Raw genomic sequence first — 18,161 nt, 5'->3', positions numbered from 1 at the left:
GGGAATAAAGCCCCAAATTTAACAACTAGTTTATTTCTTTTTGTTTCTTTGTAAAAGTAAGTTTGCCATGTTAACAAAAGCAGGATAGTTTTATTTAGTGTTCATCTCACACCTCGGACAGCTGCAGCTGTCAGGCACAGAAATACAGTATTAAAATAAACTGAATAAGAATTGCTCATCGAAAAGATCACGCTAATGCAAACCTGTGGATTGGAACATCGACAGTATAAAATGTAACAAAATTGGAAATTTTAATTTTTAAGCTTTTAAAGATAATAGTCCAGGCTATAAAACTATATAAGCATTGAATAAGAAATGTTAAAGTCAACAAGTCTACAACAGATACATCTTGTAAAAACTCAATAAATTATATATATATTTATAATATCTAGTAACATTTGAAATCATGCACAGTTTTGTACATTTTCTTTTCTCAGTACAGGAAAACTCAACGCTTCCAGTACTTGGAATGTACACAATTAGCAGACATTTGTAAGAAAATACCAAAAAATTCTTTTAATCCAACAGAACAAAACAAAACTCTATAGAAATCTACCTTCTCAACCTTCCACTGAAGTAACCTCAAAACTATAAATTATTTCTTTTAGGATAAGGATTTTGTGGCTCTAAGAAAAACAAAATAACTTTAAAATGAGATGCTGCCATCCTGTTATTCTGAAACATTGATATGCAATATGCACCAGAGGAGAATGGAAAGGATGAATTCAGGATGCGATTTTCCTTGCCTCTTTGTGGTAGTGAAGTCTTCTGGACAAAAAAAAGCCCACTCATAAAAATAACCCCAGCCCAAATCTTTCCCCTTGTCAGCTTGATCCATGCTAAAATTCCCTAGTTCACATCTGTGCTTTTAAACAGCTATCTGATGTTGAGGAACAAAACCAGCACAGCATTTTAAACACAGAAAACGGGGCATCACTGGCATTTTCCAGTGCATTAGATACAACAGAAACACACAGTCGCTGCACCTCTCCTGCAAACACTGTCGCTCTTCTTGCTATTTTGCTCGCATGGCATTTCTGAAGCCCAAAATACAACGGTACTGGCAAAAGGGGGGAAAAAAGCTACCCTGCATCATCCAAAATCAACAGTGTGTTTTGCTGCACACCAGTTATTAAATTGACCACAAAGAATACCTTCATTTGAAAATAGAAAAATAAACACCCTCCGCCCCCTTAATGCACAGTGGTTAAACTGATGGAAGAATTCTTGGCTCTGTTTTTCTGAAATAGGTAAAAAATCATCTCTCTGCTGCTATTTGTTTGGTTTTAACCACTGGTGATGTATTGAAAAATAAACTTACCTTTGCTCACTGCAATCCAGGATAAACTAATATTTTGCTTTTTAATGAATACAATATATATATATTTATACATTAAATGTACTTTGTTAAAGGACTGTACACCTATACACTCTTTCAATATTTCCCATAAACACAAAAAGAAAAACTTGATTAATATATTTTTTCTCCATTTTTTAATAAGTTAAAGAAAACCCCACCCTTAAGCTCGGTGAACTTTAAAGTTTACAGTAACGCTATGCTATTTAAACCCATGAACAGATAATGTTAATGTCTATAAATAACTTCTTTACAAATATACATGTTAAGGTACAATTTTTAAAACAAAACTGTGAAGATATAAAACAAACAAACACAAAAAATCTTTTCTTTTTGCCCAGATCAGTATATCCTAGATTGCAATGCTCTTATTTTGAGACTCTCTCAGTACTGCTTTATGTCGCATTAGTATTATACATTCTTTTTTTTAATATATTTATTTATATATATACAGGATATATTTATAGATATATACAGAGATTCTCTGGAATAAACCTTTTTGATATAAGTTAAAGGCTCTTGCCTACAGGTACCCGTAACTTCTTTCTCCGAGTCACTGCACGTAGATGGAGCCAAACCGCTGGTGTCGAGGGGTGGATGGAGGAGTGCCCACTCACCCTTGGCAAGCAAAGATGCACAAACCCCCAAAGCAAGCTTTTTCTCCCCAGAGCGGTTGTTCTCAAAGGTCAAGATGTGGCTTGAGGTGCCCATCCCTGGGGTCTGCTCCAACCTCGGCATGGCCCCATTGCTCCCAGCCCAGTGCAAGGGCTGGTGGCACGGCCAAAGCACTGCCATTCAGGTGACTTGACCGTCTCTTTCTATGTTCTTTTTTTTCCTTTCTCCATGATGATTTACATTTTACTTAATTATCTTTTTTTCCTCTTCTTCTTCCCAAAAAGGATTCCTTCTATGTAGCTGGGCAGAACGATCATGAAGCTATAAAAACGACGACAACAAAAATATAGATATTTTTATAAATATATGAATCCCTGCAGGCAACGTGGCTTTTCAGCTCCACCAAAAAGGTTCATGTACAGATTGCATAAGCGAAGAATTTCTACATTCTTTACACTTCTTTTTTTTTTAATTTGTGTTTTTTCTTTCTTATTAAAAAAAAGGAAGATTTTCTTTCCTCTTCTTCGTATTGCAGGCACAGTACGGCTACTCTGGCACTCGAAACGCAAGCGCGGAGGCTGGGAGGTCAGTGCCCCTCCAGCTTCAACATTCTCCTTAGTACAAAACAAAACAACCCCAAAATGAAAAACAACCCCCAAAAAAAATCTCAGATATGAAAAATCATCTTGGCAAGAGATTAGTTCCTTCAGGCCAAACAGTGCTTCTTGACTCTTTATACAGCCAAATGGGAAAAAAACAAAAGAAACCAAAAAAAAGTTAATTATATTTCTTTTTCTACCCTGAACATCTCGACAACAACACACATCTCTGAGCACCACCATGCAGTTCCACTGGAAGATCCTTCATCCTTGGCACCCCACATTCCTGTCTCCATAGGCATGCTGCCCGCCCGTCCATCCATCCATCTCTGCCCAGGATGGGTTCCTCACGTCCGGATGACGCCGTTGCAAGGGGGGTGCTTGGGCAGGCAGGGCTCATCAGGCAGCAAGTCATGTGCAAAGACTGAGTCATCCCCCGAGGAGCACGTGCTGTGGGTGTCCTGGCCAGCTGGTGAGTACTGCTCGAAGGGCACCGAGAGGTCCAGATATTCCTGCCAGGGCAACAGACCCATCAGTGCTGGGTGCCCACAGTGGGGACTAAGCAACCCCTCCCTGTGCCCACCCCATCACACTCACATCGGTGGATGTCACAGTGAGGACCCTGTCCAGGTCTTCCACCAACTGCTTGAAGGTTGGCCGCTGCGAGGGGACGGCGTGCCAGCACTCCCGCATGATCATATACCTGTATGAGAAGGCAAAGGGGACATCACCCATGGTGGGGCTAAGTGGCACCCAATCACCCCCAATTCGCTTGAGAGAACAGCTATGGCCAATGCAACTTCAGCCATGGAGATCTTGGTGCATGGCCAGTTGGGTAGAAGAGGAGAAAGGTTTTGTGGAGTCATGCTCCTTATCACTGATCAACTCATGCGTGTCCATGCTCTCAAAGCAGAAAGGCCTGTCCTAAAGTGACATGCCAGAGATGCAACCCCAACCACCATCTACCAAACCAGGGCAGGCACGTTATATGGCTCAGCAGTCATGGGCTGAGCTGAAAGGAGTAGGGATGGGTAAGCCTATCTGGAGACAGCTGCATAATCTCACAGTGGGGATTACCCCAACAGCCCCAACCACATCCTCGGGTGGTATTTGGCCACAGAGGGAAGGGGTAAGGACATCAGCCCCATCACACACTCACAAATCATGGGTGCAGTTTGCAGGTTTGTCCATCCGATGGCCTTCCTTCAAGAGTTTGAAAAGTTCTTCAACGGGAATTCCCGGGTATGGAGACCCTCCCAAAGTGAAGATCTCCCATAGTAGCACACCAAAAGACCAGCTGGAAACCAAAGAAAGATCTTTAAAATTCAATGAGGTTTTTTCCAAGCCCTCCCATATCCCCTCCCCCCCCTACTTGGCTTTATTTCTGTGCAGCCATGCATAGCTAACAGAGTCATCAATAGCATGACTAATTGCCTAGGCCATTTTTACTAGTTACTTGGAGATCTCTGCTGATCCAACTCAATAGCAAAGAAATCCCAGGCACCAAGTCTGAAATTGAAATGAGCATTTAATCAGATAGGTGACAGCCCATCTATCACCCACAGCTCTTTGTTAGGTCTTCCACCAGCTCCACTGAATGGAACAAATCAAATTATTCATGCACGGCTTCACTGAATTGCAGGCTTGGAACCACAGGCCACTAATTGTGCAAGCTGATACCAAAACTTGCTTGTTACAACACTCATTTCAGTGGCCAAGCCGGCAGAAAAATACCCCAACAAGCACTAATGTTACACACTCCAGCCCTGCAGCTGCGCTCTGGGTAAAAGTCCTCTTTTTCAAATACATCTTTTGCCTTCTTCTTTTTCGTTTTAAAAACAAGGATTATCTGTCCCTGTTTCGCTTTCCCGCACGCTCGCTCTCCTGTTCTCTAGCTTTGATTTATGTGTCATGCCCGTTGCAGCATTACCTAAGCACGGAAACTATGATTTAAGATCAATGAAAGCCAAAGTATGTGAAAAAATACAGAAATAGATTCATTTGTCCAATTGCAAGCGGTGAGCTTTGGGGAGCAGGCAGTGAATTACTGCAGAAATGCCATTATCAACCACATGTTGAAATAAAAAAGCCGGTGTGCATGCCGAGCTAGTTCAGCCCTCGTGAAACTCAGACGTGACACTGATTTACACATGAGGCAGGCTCTGCTGTTTGCTTACCGTGCAGAGGCACTAAAACGGACAAGATAGGATTAGGAAAAATAAAGGAAATAAATGAAGCAGCAAAATTAATCCAAGAATGTATCTGTTGAATAGTCTCTGATCAACTCTACTAACAGCAGACAGAATGTTTCCAGCTCATCCCACATACTCAGCTGAAATGCAACTGTCTGGGGGCAAAGCGTGCAGGAAGCCAAGGGCAATTTTTCTGCATGGAGCTTGCTTTCTGCACAGTTTTTGACTGAGGAGGAGTCACCTCATCTATAAATGACTAGAAATACCTGCTTCCCTTCCAACAATTTTTCAGCAGCTCACTAGAGTTACTCGGATGAAAGCAGCTAGATAACAGTAAAATAAAACCACGTGTGCAAAGCTGCAGCTTGCAATCGAGTCATTTGCTTTTGCATCCCCAGGCACCCCAGCAGTGAAGAAGCCCTGCTCATGCTTAGCAGTGCTTTGTCTTTAAGGTACTATAGCTGTTGATTTCCTGGTCATTTAATTATTTTCCTTTTAAAGTCAGGGTATGCTTACACATCGCTCTGGTGAGTATAGACCCGGTCAAACAAAGCTTCTGGAGCCATCCATTTCACAGGCAGCCGACCCTGTAATTAGGAAGACAATGGGAACATCCCATCAGCATATTCCCCCAGCCACAACGGCACCATCTGAATCTTCTTTTCTAATCCAGTTTGAAACATTTTCATTAACAGCCACATCTGCCTTCCCGGTCACTGGGCAAAGCAGGAGTGGCCACATATAAACAGATTAGAGCATTTGATCCCTGGATCTTCGCTGATGATCTGTGCAGTAAATGCTTTCTGTGGAGGACTGTATTTCACTGCCAGGGCAGGTTTAATGTATCAGCGCATCTAAATCTTTGCATGGGAATAGCATCCATTGCTCATAAGTGCGGTGAGCTCTGCAGCAGAGCTTCAGACAACACTTTCCATCTCTTTGGCTGGAAGAAGCAGTTGACTCCTAGTCTGAACCTGGCTTGGGCTGTACTTGAAGGGAAATTTCCAACACTGAAGGCGAGGGCCATAACCTCTTAAGAAACAAATCCTGATCCTGCTGGGGGCTGAAGGAGGAGGCCTGACCCCAGGTTTCCTGGGGAACATCCTACATAGGGTCATAAACATGGCTTGTCACATGTGAGATATATGAGATGACAAAGATCAGATTAATCATAATTCTTTGGGGCTTTCCTTGGCCCCTGGAGGGAGTCAGAAAGGACTGTTTTGTGTTTGAGGCATAATTCTGCTGCAGGGGGACTTTGTCCTCTTCTGACCCACTGTCTCACTGTGGGAGACAACTAGAGATGGGACATAGGCAGAATGCACAAAAAGGATTATGCTCTCAGCTGTCCAACACAGCTCAAACAGGGAAAGTCCATCTGACCTATGATTTAAATTCCCAACAATTTTCATTGATTTATGATTAAGAAATCCTTAAGAAAGATTTCTGATGCAATTTTGGAAAGGACCAGTATGGACATGGTGAGCTTTGTAGGACTGCCTGGATAGTGAGACCTCTTGCAGTCACAAGGCCCTCAGGTTCTGCAATGCCTTAAATGCCTTCCATTGCCATCTCTGAATTGCTGTAGTTGCAGTTTCAGGTACAGCAGCAGGTATACAAAAAGTGATATTTCTATGTCAAGGACTCTGGTGGGACAGAAGTTGGCTCCTTGGGACCTTTACTCAGAGAAATGGAGCAGACTGGAAAGAGCTCCATTCCCCTTTGGTTAAAAACTCAGTTTCTCTTAGCCTAAAGCCTCCTGGCCTGAGCTGAAGCCTCACAGTCAGCTGCTAGCAGCAGCAGCATCTGTCAGAAAGAAAATGAATGGTGGGTATATTGCTGGGACCAGCCTATCTACATTTCCTAGGTGATGACACCAGAAGATTTCTTCCTCCTACGCCCCCCTAGAAAGGTAGACATGGGACAAGGGTCACTTGCTGCAGGGATGACTGAGCTGCCTGTCAAAAGGAGAACTGCATGTCCTTGGCAGCTCTATACTTACATTGGTGGTTTTCTTGTAATAGTCGATATTGTGGACGTCTCTAGCGAGGCCAAAATCAGCTATTTTCATCACATTGTCTTCAGTTACTAACACGTTCCTGGCTGCCAAGTCACGATGAATGCACTGTGAAAGGTGAGCAAGTCAATAAATAAGGGCTTGTTAGCTGCTCGCGCCTGGAACCAACAGCACCGTGTGGTTTATGAGCTGCCGTTTTCATTGACTCCCAAGCTCATAAAGCTGTGGGCACTGCTTCACTCCTCACTTTCTGTGTCACTGCCCTATCATGCATACTCGGTGGGAGCCACCTCTTAGCAACACCTAATTGGCAGCCTCTGCGCTGACACAGCCACATGCCTTTCCTCTCCAAAGGGGATGATGCACAGATGAGAAAGCTAACCCTCCTCTTGTGTGGGCACTTACTGGGATGTGAAGCTGCTTTTCTGCCCTGCTTCCTCCAGGAAGAGGAGTGCAGGCTGATGTTTGAAGGAAATAATGTCCTAAAATTAAGGTGTCTCAAATACATACGCAATACATAGAATCACAGGACAATGTGGGTTGGAAGGGACCTTTAAAGGTCATCTAGTCCAATCCGCAACATCACAATTGTTAGCTGAGGAAGAAGCCAGATTAGCCTGCACTGTGCAAAAAGAGAGTTTAAAGTCACCAAGAGCCATCTACCCTAAACTGCAGCCACAGGACAAACACATCTGACATCTGAAGCTGAAGTTGTTCTTGCCATTGTGCTCCCTGCCTACAGAAAAGAGGACACACTGGCTGATGCACAGCTTTGTGAACCCAAAGCCTGATCCTCCACTTGCTGATGTCAAGGTAAGGCAAGACTAATCCCAACACAGCAGCCAGCTCAGTGCCAGCAAAGTGCTCCCCAGGGAGCATCATAGCCATATGCATGTATTGAGCCAAATCCATGCTGGCTCCACTCCTACTGAGCCTACATATGCTGGAAACAGCCACAAACACGTGAGCTACACCCAGTATCTCAACTTTCTCATGAGTGCTCTGCATCTTTAGCGCTCTCAGAGGGAAGATCAGGGAAGGATCAGAAGGAAGGACAAGGGATGCAGATCCTGTTATCTAATGTAACAGTGACATGGTGGAAGCTCGCAACTTGGCATGATGCTCACCCTGACCACTGCTGCCTGAGCCTCAGGATCACACATCTGAAAGACAGCTACCTCTAGGAGTGACAGAGCTTGAACAGGTGAGGACAGGCAGCAAGGTCTGAGTTTCTTACACTTTCATATGCATTTTGGGGATACTAAACAGGCCTGCAGGTCACAGCAAGGGCTGTACAGCTGCATGATTCATGAACACAGCCAGCATATAGGAACTTCTGCATATGGATGAAGCCTCCAGCAAAACACTCAAGACACTTCATACAGAAAAATGTGGTCTCTGAAGGGAGAAGCCTGCCAACACTTTGCCTGAGGTTGTCCTACACACACACAGAGCATGGCATGCCTTTGAACACACGGGTCTGACTGATGCTTCTACCAAATGAGGTTTCTCAACTCACTTTCTGAGATGCCAAGTACTCCATGCCCCGGGCCACCTGGTAGGCGCAGGAAACCAGGTCTTTAAATGTCAACTGCTCCTCAGGCAGCTTGCAGGTGTCGAAGGAATAGTCCATGCCAGGTGGGCGACGTGCCCTGAGGTATTCCCGCAAGTTCCCCTTTGACGCGTATTCCACCAACACATAGAGCGGTCCTGCAAGCAAGAGCACATCAGGATCCAATGGAGGAACAGCTCATCTGGGATGTTCTGGGCAACCACTGAGTAGTTACACAGAAGGGACAACCCAAACCTCCCACAGCCCTGCAAGCTGCTTTGCTACGTACCGTCCTGTGTACAGGCACCAAGGAGGTTAATGATGTTTTTATGCTTCCCAATCATCTTCATCATTTCCATCTCAGAGACCAGGTCAGAAAGGTCCTTGTCTGTGGCATCATCTGGGGAAAGCAAGGATGGAAAGCAAAAATGTCAGGAGGAAAGTAAGTGTTTCATGAAGCTGTCAATACAACTGCTGCATAGACACGTGGGGTTTTGGTGGGGAAAACAGAACTCAAAATATGGCAGTGTTTGTTTGTTTTTATCCTACTTTGGGGAAGAAGAATCAAAACCAAAACTGACTACCACAAGGAAAGATAAAAAACCCAAATAAACTGAGATAAACTTTCATATGGGAATTAACAAAGTCTTTCATCTTCTGTTTCATCCTGTGAAGTATTAAAGAAATAAAGTCACTTTTGGTACCTGGGATAATTTTGCCTTTCCGATTGTTTTCCTCCCTCACCTCCAGAGGCAAAGAGTTAAGGACTGTGGAAGGTCAGAGCTGGGAGGTGGGTTACAGGAAGGAATGCATTTTTTTTCATGGAAAGCTGCAAGTTTTCTACAACAGTAGAAAAATGGAGAGAAATGTCCCCAAATGAACACTTTGGTTTAGCAAGATGGAAATGCTCCTGCTTCCAAAAGCAACTTCAGAATGACAGAAATGTAAATTAAACAAATCCTTTTCTGATAAGAACTGTTATTTTTGTAAAGCTGTCACCCCATGTAGCCTCAACCCCGGGCTGCTCACAGCTGGAACATCTGCCCTGCTTGCTCCAGCTGAACTCCCCAGGGTGATTCTGTCTGCATGTTGCCTGTGTTTACTGTGCAGAGGGCAAGGATGGGAACAGACTCGTATGAAGGTGCCCAGTGACTCCTCCACTTCTGGCTTCCCTTTAACCTCTTGGGAGTTTGGGATCAAGTGTCTTTAGTGAAGAGACTCCTCACAAAGGAGTCTGTCAACCAAATGTCTGCAACCTTCACCTGAGCTTGTTGCATAAGGTTTTGTGAGAACAGGCAGCGCTGGTTAAAGGAGGAGTAAGGAGTGGGCTGATTCATAGAGTTGGCTAGACAGGAAGGGGGTTCCCCTTTTTCTCAGGGATGCTATTACCCCTTGGCAAAGAACTGGGTTAATTCCCAGTCCCTCTTCCTGATAGGATTTGCACTTTTAGGTGCTCTCCTAGGAGACAGCCATCGCCCTCAGGCTATGTGGGTGAAAGGGATGAGAAGCTGTTCTTGTTTTATTCTGTTGTATCTGTTTGTATAAAAGAAGTGAAGAGAGGAAATCCCAGTGCTAGATGCTGTTCTGCTCTCTGTAGAATTCCCATACCTTTTAACATCTTGACAGCAACAGTGATGGCTTTGTTTGGCTTGTCCTTATCGATCCCAATCGCTTCTGCCATCACCACTTGGCCAAAACACCCTTCACCGAGCGGCTTCCCCAAGGTCAGGCTGAAGGGAGGAACAAGCAGTTATATTAGTAGGTACCAGGATGGTGGCATTACCAGCAGGCACTGGGATTGTGACCCGTGGGTCTGACTGACCGAGAGCGTGCCAATTCCCACTTAGGATCTGGAGGCAGTTCCAGCTCGGAGACATTGGCTAGCATCGGCCCATCGCTGGAGGAGAGACGTGTGATCCGGACCAGGGGTGTGTTGGAATTCATGGAAGAGTTGGACTCCAACGACACCTGCTTGGGTAGAGCAAATGAAGTGTTATTGACAACTGTATTCCCAGGCCGGGCACTGCCTGAGATGGGTCACGGAGGGGGTTTGAGCTATCTTTGCTCAGTGACACTTTTCTGGCAATTTCTAAATGGGAAACCCTCTATTTCTCCCCACTTCCTTGCAGAACTGCACTGTGGTCAGATTGTTAGCTGGTGGAAGGGAGGGATAGGTCAGCTGTGCCCTCTAGCAGGCAGGTTTAATCCATTCATTTGTTCCATGTGTGTCTCCACAGCATGTACAAGCTGTGGAGTGACTTCTGTACTGGCACTGTAAATACCCACCACAAGCTTGCAGCCAAAGCTGTGAAATCTGTATCCCTCACCCTGTGGTTTTACATGGTGCCTTTTGCTGCTCCTGCCCCTGTCCAATAACACGTGGCAGATCATCCCTAACTGCATGGAGAAAGAGGACCTTCTCCCACCTCCATAAGAATTGGTTTGGATTCATCAGTGACCTCTGTGAAAGCAGGGACAAGCACAATTAAACGTGCTCTATGCTCCCCAAGGAGCTCCTCCAGGGAGCCTGGACTAAACTGTTCCCCTGCAAGATGTGCCTTCTGTGGCATCCATGGCTGCACTGCCAGCCCCTCTTGGACAAGGGCAACTGAAACATAGCTGCTCATGAACCAGAGTCAGCTGGCACCAGCTACTGCTCCACTGGAACAGAAACAAATCAATAAGAGGGGGTTAAACTCCTAGATGCAGCCAACTTATGTCCCTCTGGGGCAGTGTTTTCCTGGCAGAGTGCTGGACCTAGAGAGAACATTTCAGGGAGGGGAAAAAAGAGAGGGATGACCATAGGGGGGAATAGGAATCTTGTATCTACTTTCTGTTACCTGTCTCTTGAGTGGGAATTTGGAGACTTTCTGTACAGTGGGGGTGTTCATGGCTTTTTTGTTTGGCATTTTCATCCTGCAGACAACCACAGCGGCCACCACCAGGACGAAGAGAATAAAGCCAATGCCGTAACTGAAAATGCCAGCATACACTGAGCCCGAATCATCCATTTCCATGAGCTCCTCCGCTGCGGGGTGACAAGAGACACCGGTCAGGATGGGGTAGGCAGCTGTCTACATGCAGCTACACAAAAGCAGTGCAAAGAATTTGGGGAGGACTTGCTCATCTATGCCAATCTGCTGAGTGACTTCAGTGAGGGGGCTCTCCCAGGCCAGTGGTTTTCAACCTGCGGCTGTAGCTGAAACAGTCTGCCTTTTGGGGGGTAATTTTACTGCACTGTGATGCAACCCTGGGGTTTCTAACAGCCTTCATCCCGCAGGTTGAAAACCAGTGCTCTAGGCTGAAGGTATCACCTTTGTGCTGTTCCTCTGACCCAGATCTTGCTTTCCCTGCCCATCCACACATGGCTGGATGTCTTGGATGTGCAAAGGCTGCAGGACTAGGGTTTGATGCATTTTGCTGATCTGACTTCTTCATCAAAGATTTCCACTGGACCAGTGCCTGCCCTGCGGGACCAAGGAGCTCAAAGGGCACCCAGGGTAAGGCATCACACAAGGCGAAGGCCTCTCAATCTGCACAATTATTTAATGAAAACTTAGTTCTGCTGAGAAGAGGCTGGATGGTCTGACTCAAAGAGGCAGCTGAGCTGGGGATGATGGCATGAACCAACCAGCCATGGCTACCTGCTAGCAAGGCTTTTTCGGGACCTGCAAAGCTCAGCTGTGTTTCTTCTCCTTGTTCCTTTCAGGACAGGCACAAACACCGGAGGAAGAAGGACTGGTGGGACTGGTTTTCTGTTCCCAAAAGCAGTGCTGGCATCAGAGGAACAGTCAGAAGTGGGAAACTTTATAATGAAGTCATGCCGGCATGGTTAGCTCGCCAACAGCTCATGTACATCACTGCTGCCCCAAAGCAGCATCTTCAGCAAGCAGCAGGAGCTTTCCCCTGGCAGCAGCAGGCTCCATGTCTGCTCTTCAGTGGCTGTGTCCAGGGGGACATAGGGAAAGGCCTGTTGGTGACACTAGGGGCTGTGCCAGTGATGCAGGGTCTGATCCTGCATGGAGCCATCCCCTCCTGTGAGGAAGGGTTACCAGACCTCCTGGGATCAGATGCTATGGTTGGTGCCGCAGCTATGCTGCCTCTGCTTCACATCTCCCGCAGTGTGGACAAGGGTTTACAAGCAGTCGGGCTGTATCCTGTGCCCTCTCTGTGGGCAGCACTTCGGGGCCTGCTGCTGCACAGACAGCTGTCAATCACTCCGTCTGACTTCAGTATAAAGTTCCACTTCAGGGCTTTGGGTGGGTTTTCTCCTGCTTATTCTTTGCTTGAATGAGAGGTTCACACACAGTAAAAACAGTTGGATGAGACAGCACCAGGAGATTTTCAAAATAACAGAGACATTGGTCTTATAACCAAAGAAAATGATTTCTCATCCAGTGGATAGCAGAAGCAGAAACAGGATCCGATCAGCTATTATAGAGCTGGCAAATACACAGAGGAAAGACCAGCAGCAGGTTTGAGCATGAAAGACACCTTGAGCCCCAGAACAAGCAATTACATCCGAGCCACCCGCACAGATAAAGTCAAGATTAGAAATGCCAAAGTTTCCAGTTCCTAAACACATCCTGAGATGGATATGTTGTGAGCTGGACCCAAATGTGGTGTATGACTGCTTTAGCCAAAGTGGGGTGTACAGGATTTTCTGTGCCTTTTCAGTTAAGGTCTAGTGAACATAGTCCAGGTCTGTTCCTGCACAGCACCCATGAGATTCTGTATGAATATTGCTGGTGCTTTCCTGGAGTGTGCTCAAGCCTGCCCCATTGCTGGAGGCAGCTTCTGCAGGTGAAGGGACAGCACAGTCTCATTCTCCTCTTTTGAAGAGCAGACCTGTCTGTTGCATATTCTGCGCTGGCTTCATCGTCAATGAGAGCTTTTGCACATGAAAGGACCACAAAACTGAGGTCACCCTGGCCTTGAGTTTTAAGCCTGCTGCAGCTTTCATCGATCCCAGCTGGAGCAGGCAGCATGCAATGCCCCTGGGAGCCAGGACTCCTGGCCTCTGTCTACACATGAGTCTCCTCGAGCTTCTGTTTGAGATCACTGTCTTGGCCTGTTCATCTGTGAAGTGGAAATAATGCTACAGGCAGGGAAGGGTGCACTCACACCAAGCACTTATGCATCTTATTTCAAGTTAAGATATGAGATTAGACAGAAAGGTTCCTCCCTAAGATGATCCACAGTCCATGCCCAATTTAGGTGCCCTGGATCATCTGATGGGGAGGTTTCCTTCTGTCACTGTCAGTGTAAAAAGAGAAAGCTCCTAAATTTGGCTTAACAGTCTCCTAACAAGGAGGCTGTGAACACTTCCTTGTTATCTAGATCAAAAAGGACACTGGGCATTCTATGCCATTACTGCAATAGTAATGCAAATGTTGAGCTGCAATGCAAAAAGTGTCAGCTGTGAGTATGCAACAGGAGCCTGCAGCAAATCCCAAAGGATTTGCTCCCAAAGAGCACCCCCTCTTTCCAAGCAAGGGGCGGTGTGAAGGAACTTGGCATTTCTAAAGCAAAACATAAAGGCACCCTGGAGAGGAAAGGAGAGGCCAGCAGAGAAGAAAATACCTGGTAGCACCGTCAGCCAAGCAGAGTGATGTGAGAACCCAATAGAATTCCCTGCGAGACAAGTATATTCCCCAGCATCCTCAAAAGTAACATTTCGCAAGTACAGAATCTCTAGCTCCTTATCCGTTGTGTTAACACCTGCCGTCTACAGGGGAAAAAAAAACACACACGTATAGAAAAGAGGGAAAACAGAGAATAAGCCACATTCCCAGCAAGTGTGAGGACACCACAGGCAAATCTCAAAAGCAGATTAAGGTGGTTTGGTTTGTATTATTTTCCAATGGCCCATCTTCCACATTCATTTATTCATTCCCCTCTGCAACCTGTAGTCAAAAGCAAAAAAGGTTCCCTTCACCAGGTTCTTACTCTGTCCCACTAAAGAAGCATGCAAGCAAAGGCATCCAAATGAAAAATTGCCCCCACAATATGACTGACTTCAAGTTAGTAGGGTGAGTACAGGAGTGGGGAAAGGAGGGTGGTAAAAGAGAAGAGGAAAGACAGAGAGAAAGGAGGAAGGAGGGGAGATGTAGTGGGGAAAGACTCAAGTGCTGATCAGAGGAAAATACAAACATTTTGGTTCATTTCATCCAAAAAACGATGAAATTTTGGAACTTTTTACAAAGTTTTCAGAGTGGGCATCTCAAAGCATATATTGATTATACAGCCCTTGATACTGTACCGTAACTCTGGCCAATAGCAAGAAGGTGCCTGTAAAGGAGCTTTCCTGCAGTGGCACTGAGCAACACAGCAGCCCAACCCTCCACGCTGGAGCCAAACCCAGAGCCCATGAGATTGCTGCTGCTCTCTCTATTTAACATATTTGCTCGAGCTAATGTTGACACTTATTTCTCCATTACTTCTCCAAGGGACAGAAGTGATTGTATCAGTTTTACAGGTGAAAATCTCCAAACAGCTTGGGTTTCCAGAGCTTTGAACGTCACAGGTCATTAACATGCAATTCTGTTATCAGCACTCAATTGTAAAGAAGGGAAAGGAATAAAAGCAAGAAGAGTTGATAGCAAAATCTGACAGTCATTTTATTGTGGGAATTTTTCCATGGCAATTGCTGTATAGGCGTCACATTCTTGTTTAAAAAAAATTAGCAAGAAAATAAGATCAAGCCATTCAGCGTCAGTTGACAGGGTATAATACAAAATGAATAGGAATTTTAATCACTAGCTTCTTAAAATTGTTATAGCTCATTCTCGCAGTTGCCAGGGCCTTGGGACAGAGTCTGTGGTTTACCTGGTTTTGGTTTGCGAATGTGGAGCCAAAATGGTTTTTCGGCTATGCCTACGAAATTGTTGGCTCTACACAGATATTCTCCTTCATCTTGTTCTGTCACATTGAACAGATTTAGGTTAGCATCGGCTTCAGCGTTTTTACTGATCCAAGACTGCAGGAATAGACAGAAACCTGAACTTCAGTAAACCAAGCAATACCTCATCACACCTATATCAGCTAGGATTGACTATTCACGGCTATCTGTTTTCTGCTGCGGCAACATCCCCTGCTCACCCTATGGTGAGAGACTTAACCCAGGACCTGGGTGAGGAAGAGGAGTTGCTTCTGGCCCCCAAACCACGTGAAGGTGAATCCCTTCCCTTCACACACCAATTCCCCACTTCTCCATCCGACAGCAGAGGCCCTGTGGTTTCTCCATAACTCAGCAGACAGGAGCACCAGAGAAAGGGCTTAAGCAGAGAATTGTGTTTGCAACCCGGCTCAGCAAATACTGTTTCAATTATCAGATTCCAAAATAGAATTTGGAAACAAAATATAAGCAGTGGCGGTCTGAAAACTCACTGCTGACTTTGCCTTTCAGAAATTAGCTGTAATTTTTTCCACTGCTTATAGGAGCCTCTTTACTAAATAAAGTGGTGCACATAAATCAAACAAACTTCAGACTCTTAAGCAAGGATTTCATGTCTCTTCTTCCACGCTGCCACAACAGCACATCAGGTTTTTTCCCTAAACACCAAACAGTTGTTTTTATTTTGGTTGAAAATGCACAACCATTTTGGGTGGCCTCGGAGCCCAGGGAAAGTCTCGGAAAACTACCAACTGCAGTTCTGGAAGTGAAAATAAGCCAATTACTCTTCTCATTTTTGGTCTCTCCATCCCAGTCTCGGTACCTTAAAGCCCTGATTCTGCCAATAAGACTTGCAGCCCTCTAAAATCAACTGGGCTGCCAGATCTGATAGGTTATTAGGAACTGAACCCAGAGGTGGCATCAAAAGGAAGCCCCAATGTCCATAGTTGATGACAAACACCACCAGTTTTGACCTGATCTCATCTCTAAGGCTTATGTGCTGGCAAGTCTGTCTGTCCTAGCAGGGAAACGTGCCTGCCTGCTGTTGCTGCCTTGTTTATAATTAAACTGGGCATGTTTCAATGCAGAACATACAATTTAGCCTTTGACAAAGCTTGGGCACAGTGTTGCCAGCCCACTCTCTGTAACTGGAATGCATTTAGTGCTCTTCTGCAAAGAAAAAGGGGTTTCCTTTGATCACAAATTAGCCCAGGCTTTCAAGAACAGGTGATGGCTTGGTTTTGTCAGGCTGTTAAGAAATGGCCTGAAAGTACAGCATTCAACTTATCCATCTGGACTGGGCTGGGTTTTGCTTCCCCCCCCCCGCCATTTAGATGTAAGGTGGGGGAATTGCATGTGCCGGGCACCTCTCTATCCCCCTTGCTGCAATAGAGACTGGGATACTCCCCATACATAAACTGCCCCATAGTGGCTCCTACACTCCACAAAATCTCCTGAAAGCAGGAGGGAAGGGCAGGCTGATAAAAAAGCCATATCTCCCTGCAGGCACCACAGCAATGGGCAGGAGGGAGCCTTTTCTAAAGCAGCTGTAGGCAGGGAAGGGCTATTAACAGCACCCGGCTCCAGCAGCACGGCTGGGATGCTGGGTCAAAGCAACAGCAGTGTGTGGCACAAGGGGAACGAATCCATAAAGCCAACAGGCTGGCCTCAAGAGGACAGTGAGATCACTTTATCAGATCTTTAGCTTTAAAATACAAGCACACACACATAAAAACAAAACCCCTGCAAAGCTGGGCTTGACACAGCTCCACGGAGGCCCAGTACTAGCGCACAAAAGATGCATCCCAAAATGGAAATGCTCCATGCCCCAGCGCTGATGCCGGCGTTAATACAATTCAAAGCATTCCTGATTAACCAGAAGTAGTAAATAGACGTGTGCTGGTCCTATTCAGCAAAAAAATAAAACCAAACAAAACTTGTGCATTCAAACGCCTGCCTGTGCTCCCCTTCGAGGAATGTGGAGCCTTTGCCGTTCACAGAAGAGAAGGTATTTGGCAATTCTAATTACCTAGCCACCCCGGTGCCGCTCCAACTTCATTTTAAAACACTATTTATGCGGACTATTTATATGTTCTTTGCCACAGCAAAATGGGAGCTTGTGCTTGTGACACAAGGCACTGATCGCAGCGGCTCTGCAAACTTCCAAAAGGTAGCACTTTATCCCACGGGGACCACACACGGAGCCCGGAGACTATACTAGATGGCATGTGACACAGGCAGCTATTCAGAGCTTGGTACTGGGCTGTGAAACCAGGGGGGAAATTCAAATATGCATAATTCAAACACATTTGGAGAGACAGCGAGGAAAGAAAAAGTTCTATCAACTCGCGAGAAGCACGTGTTGCCAATCCTGAAGAACGGTCTCCAACCATTTCTTCCAACCAATCTGTTATTTCAATCTGTGTAATTATTTCCAGGGTCTCTGGCTTTTATTATCATGTATCTGGCTGAGTTACAGTTTTGTAGATGTCTGATAAGTAGGGTGTTTTTTAAGCTTCATACAAAGAGACGGAGGGTGTGTGCAGCAGGATGTGTATGGGGTATGTCTACGCACAGGACAACCTCAGCTTGAAACTGTAGGGACAAAGTCTCCTTTCAGCTATAACCACAGAGCCAGAAAAACTCCATTTGGCCCTATACATTTTAATAAACACCAACACAGAATACCTTGAAATGCTTAAAGGAAAAAGACATTTTAGAAGTCAAATGTGCTTTTTGCTCTCCATTCTCTCCTTTTTATATTTACCCAGGTTGAGGGGAAACCAGACCCACTGGCTTTGTTCTGGCTGTAATCTGGAAATTCCCTTTCATGACAGCATTTTAGCAAAGTAAAGTGAGTTTTTGCTCAATCAAGGTTTTCCTGAGCATGGATAATAGCAATGTTCACAAATGTTAGTGGCTGGAACAAGGCTA

The 18,161-nt window shown here is 45.5% G+C and overlaps 1 protein-coding gene across 6 annotated transcripts in view; it reads right to left on the bottom strand.

Annotated features, from left to right (window-relative positions):
- Positions 1-12: 12 nt before the first annotated feature.
- The window catches only part of FGFR3 (fibroblast growth factor receptor 3), a 56,348-nt gene continuing 38,199 nt past the window's right edge, over positions 13-18,161 (bottom strand). The window contains exons 7-17 of one of the 6 annotated variants that reach the window (XM_034064923.1): positions 15,161-15,311; positions 11,167-11,360; positions 10,155-10,300; positions 9,941-10,062; positions 8,622-8,732; positions 8,300-8,490; positions 6,766-6,888; positions 5,280-5,350; positions 3,731-3,868; positions 3,169-3,274; positions 13-3,083 (exon numbers count right to left, since the gene is read on the bottom strand). In XM_034064923.1, coding sequence (XP_033920814.1) covers positions 2,919-3,083; positions 3,169-3,274; positions 3,731-3,868; positions 5,280-5,350; positions 6,766-6,888; positions 8,300-8,490; positions 8,622-8,732; positions 9,941-10,062; positions 10,155-10,300; positions 11,167-11,360; positions 15,161-15,311 — 1,518 coding nt within the window. In that variant the 3' untranslated portion in view covers positions 13-2,918. Of the gene's footprint in view, positions 3,084-3,168; positions 3,275-3,730; positions 3,869-5,279; positions 5,351-6,765; positions 6,889-8,299; positions 8,491-8,621; positions 8,733-9,940; positions 10,063-10,154; positions 10,304-11,166; positions 11,361-13,915; positions 14,061-15,160; positions 15,312-18,161 lie in introns of all 6 variants that reach the window. The other 5 variants (XM_034064924.1, XM_034064925.1, XM_034064926.1 and 2 more) reach the window with 5 other exon arrangements.

This window comes from Melopsittacus undulatus, chromosome 7, assembly GCF_012275295.1.
Source record: "Melopsittacus undulatus isolate bMelUnd1 chromosome 7, bMelUnd1.mat.Z, whole genome shotgun sequence".
Classification (NCBI taxonomy): domain Eukaryota; kingdom Metazoa; phylum Chordata; class Aves; order Psittaciformes; family Psittaculidae; genus Melopsittacus; species Melopsittacus undulatus.
This window is presented reverse-complemented; position numbering and strand designations above follow the sequence as displayed.